At 41.4% G+C, this 4,289-nt stretch overlaps 1 protein-coding gene across 1 annotated transcript; it reads right to left on the bottom strand.

The window, feature by feature from the left end:
- Positions 1 to 583: 583 nt before the first annotated feature.
- NDUFB1 (NADH dehydrogenase (ubiquinone) 1 beta subcomplex, 1, 7kDa) lies at positions 584 to 2,809 on the bottom strand. The gene is made up of 2 exons (XM_010003721.1): positions 2,670 to 2,809; positions 584 to 620 (listed from the first exon to the last, which is right to left on the bottom strand). The coding sequence occupies exons 1-2, from the start codon at positions 2,807 to 2,809 to the stop codon at positions 584 to 586; spliced, it is 177 nt and encodes a 58-aa protein (XP_010002023.1).
- Between the last annotated feature and the right edge of the window lie 1,480 nt (positions 2,810 to 4,289).

Genomic DNA, 4,289 nt, shown 5'->3' on the forward strand with positions numbered 1-4,289 from the left:
GACATGGGCTCCGCAACACCCGGAGTTCCCTGTTTCCTCGCAAAGGGCTGATGTCCCCGTGTCGCCGCGCTCAGCGAAGGCCCAGCGGTGCCCGCTCCCCCCTCCCCGCTGCGTCACAGGCCGCAGGGCCCGCCCAGGAACCCAGGCGCTTGTTCAGACCCGGCGTGAGTACAGGGCTGTACGTGAGGCCCGGCTGTACGTTAAGTACTCCTGTGAAAGCTAGCTCATAAATGAGCTATAAATACATCAATTCCACAACAAACACATCCATAACCACAAAAAAATAGTTTTGCATAGTTTTTCTTTATTCTGCAATTCTTCCTACCCCCTCCAGAGTATGACTTCTGGGGAGAAAAATCTCAACACTTACGGACTAAGGGAATTCCTGGAGACAAATTAGTCATGTCATTAAATCATCTTCCAAAAAGTAAAACTGGAAATTAAACTAGCACTGATGAACTGCAAGTGCCCTTTACATACATAGCTTTTAATATTCTCTCAAGATAAAAACCATAATCCTATTCTTTCAATATGTGAGAAGATGATGAATCAAATGACAATACTTCCAATTCATCAGCAGTCTTTATTTCCATGTAGTTTCTTCACCAGGCTTCAATTCTCTGTATGGAAAAAAAAACAAGAGAAAAGAGACCAAAATTAGGATAACTTCCACAGAAAAATTACTAATAAATGTGATTAGTTACTCCATAATACCTTAGTTGTGAGAGTTAAGTATAAATTAAACTTTCCTTGTAATCCTTGTCAGTTAAAAATCTTTCAATAGTGATAATCTTCCTCTTTCCACAGCTGCAATGGATAGAATCCTCCTAACTTTCCCATGCACTTAAAATGGCAGCATAAGCCTGACCTCCAAGGACTTAACAGGTTTCTTAATGGGACCCAAAAGGAAAAATTCTACTTCTTTTAAACACAAACATTGATTGATTTTGTGGAATAGAACTAGGTGTGCAAGGTGAAGGGATTTTTGCAAGACGCTCAAACTTACCAGCTGAATTTTGCCAGAAACTGCAGTAAGAAAAGTGCTAATGTAAGCAGTGGATTACATCAGAAATTTTCCTACTCAGAATCAATTTAGGTGAGACCAGATTAAACAAAAACAATAAAACACCTGCAAACTGGTAATAACATTGCTACTATTAGTCCATGCTATGCAGTGTAATTTTTTTTCTGTTGTTCCATTAACCCTAAGGTCTAGTACAGAAATAGGAGAACTGATGAAGATAAGGCAATGCATTAATTTATCTAAATTCTCCCTGAGAAATCAGCCAGTTAAGCCCAAACTGATTAGTATATCTAATCATATCCTTCAGTGAAGATACAGCAGTTGCAACATAAACATTTAAATACGTTAATTTTTCAAAACTTGGTTCTTATTTTAAAATGACAAAAATTTAGAAAGTCAGTTTGAAAGTGCTGAAAAAAAATTTAAGACAGAAGTTTGTTGAACTGAAAAGTTGAAAATTATAGTCCAAGCACCATGTTTCCTGCTAAAGTTTTACAGAGAGACAAAATGCTTTCCACATTTCATCACTAAGAACTTGACAGCAGTTAATAAGCTTTGGAGAGCCAGAGCCTTTCCTACTAATGTGAAAATACCTTATTTTTCAAAATTATTTTATTTCAAATCAGTAACTAGTAAATTGAAAACTAATTAGGAGCCAAAAAAAGGTAATTTTCCATTTTAAATTCCCAAACAACAAGATATGAGACATGGCATTCTCCTAGCTGTAGAATCTTCAACGACATGGAGAAAAAGAAAATTCCTTATCTACAGAAAATACTTCCCTGACTTCTTAATTTACTTTTACATTAAAGTACATTTTATAGCTCTTCTCCCCCATGTAATGCACATTTAACATAATTTGGTTAGCTATACACTTTCACACATTTTCCTCTGACCTAACTGATCAACCTCCCCAAAACCACATTACAGGTTTTCCTGGAAAGTACACTTTCTAGTAGAAGTCATATTTTTATTTCAGTCCTTCAAGATTGCATTTTATTAGTAGCACTGCAAGTTTAGTTTTATTTTAAAAACAGTGCTAGGCACTAACAATTCCTATATAGAGAAGACTAACTTAATGTAACAGTGGTGTGAATTACATCATAAACTCACTTTCTTACTTAACAACTCTGTAAAGGGCAAAGGATAATGAAAGCAAATGGTTAGGCTTTATTTGTTCAAGAGGATTTTTCCTAGCAACAGGAGTTTCTCATACATTTGCATATTAAATATGTTTGTATTTTTTAACTTCTGCAGTACACCCTTTGAGTAAGTTTATTTAGATACAAACCAGTGTCTCAGCATTCACTGATGTCTGCATTTGTTTATCTTGCACTTATGATTCACTGGTGCAAGTAATTATTTTAAATAAAATATTTTTACTAAAATGTCAAACCAATAGAATTGCATTTCCTTTCTTTCATTACTAAAATGGCTCCTACACCCCAATTTCCAGAGGGCAGTAGTGACCTAAAACCCCTCATGACTTCTTGCTGAGATGTTTAGGGATTTCTTGCCTGTAATATTTTGACAGCAACACTGATTTTTTGTTTGTTTGTTCTCATACTTAAAGACTCTCAGAAAGAACAGAGAAGCACTTTGCAATATAGTTGAAAATGTATATATGAAGCATCAAAAAGCAGACCTTCTATATAATAAGCTCTTGTTTCTGAAGGCTGACAGTTTTTCATCATTCACTCGGTCCAAATAGCATCCAACCACAAATCCTAAGGGAACAAGGATGTGAACCCAGTGATCACGCAAAGCTTGGGCGAAATTCACCATGATTGCTAAAAAGAAAAGCATAACAGAGAAGAGTTACTGATAAACTGTACATGGAAACTGTTGCACACCTGGTACTTTTAATCTCCCTCACTGGGATCCTAATGTAGCACAATAAACATGAAGGCCATCAAACACATCCTGGAAGACCCCTGCTGTTCTCAAATCCATACATAGGTTTCTTAGGAATAATCTTAAATAACTCTTGACCCTGGGAAATAGGAATTTATCCCAAAACGGGAGAAGAACAGAACATCTCTTTTAAGATATCCCTGGTGAAATAGTTGCATGTAAATGCTCTGGAGTAATTAATCCATTAAAGTAACTCTAATGATACAGAAGCTGGCTGTTCTGTAAAACATTACAAGTGCATTATAACCTAAAAACCTGTAGATGGATGCTTTGCTATCTGTAACAAGACTGAAGGATAAGCTGTACTGTGGGAAACGGCTTACTTCTTCTCCACATAAGACTAAACAAAATGCCTTTTCAGTCAGCAAAGGCCTTCTGGTGATTGTACCCAGCTAACGGACCAAAAGCAGGCCTACTGCTCAAGGACAAACGAAAGAAAAACAACAGGTGCGATACAAGGCAGGAAGAATGGGAATACGTTATGCACTCCCCCTACTAGTTACCGCCCTAATTTGGGGCTCCTGGATGCTAATTGCCTCTGGACAGTGACACTGACTGGACAGGGGGTCACTGACTGACCTGCCTGCCTGCCCCGGGGATCGAGCCTGAGCCTTAACGGTGAGCGTGCCGGGGTTCTGAGCCCTGGAGCACCGGGTCCTTCCCACAGCCGCCGTTTTGCTGCCGGTTGCTGGGGAAACCAAGCTGCTGCCACCGCTGCCGAGCTGCGAGGGGCTGCCCCCGAGAACCAGGGACTTGGGGACCCTGCCGTAGCTGCCTGCTGAGGGGGGCACCCACAGCCGCTGCTGCTGCCGCTGGGGAAGAATCTTGGCCACTCCATACTCCCCCTCTCCCCGTTCTCGCATACACAGAGCGACCGCCTTAAGGAGGCCTGCGTCGGGCTTGCCCTCCCTCCCTCTTCTTTGATCCACAACCCTCTCTCGGAGAGAACATCTTAAGGGCACAGCACTTTTGCGTTACTTCCCCGATACACCCCTGGTAGCCTTTAGCCATTTTGACGTTTTCCATAAACCTCATCCTTCAGTTTGTGTTAACCCTTAATAAACCCGTTAATTCGTAAAATAAACATTGGTGTCAGTGGCGATTCGTGAGCGCGGTGAGGGGGTATTGTCACCTCCACCGCAACACGCGTTCCTGCGGGGCGAGCCCCCCCTCCCGCGGGGAGCTGGCAGGAGGCAGAAAGGACGTTTCTAAAATCCAGAGAGCCCCTTCCACCCTCACTAACCAAAACCTTCCAGACTAGCGTCTTTCCGGAAAAGACACCGAGGAAGTCAGACAGCTGGAGGTCAAAACGCCGCAGGAGCGACGGCGGGGCAGCAGGGCGGGCCGCACC

The sequence above is a fragment of the Chaetura pelagica genome, unplaced genomic scaffold (genome assembly GCF_000747805.2).
Source record: "Chaetura pelagica isolate M959 unplaced genomic scaffold, ChaPel_1.0 scaffold48, whole genome shotgun sequence".
NCBI classification, from domain to species: domain Eukaryota; kingdom Metazoa; phylum Chordata; class Aves; order Apodiformes; family Apodidae; genus Chaetura; species Chaetura pelagica.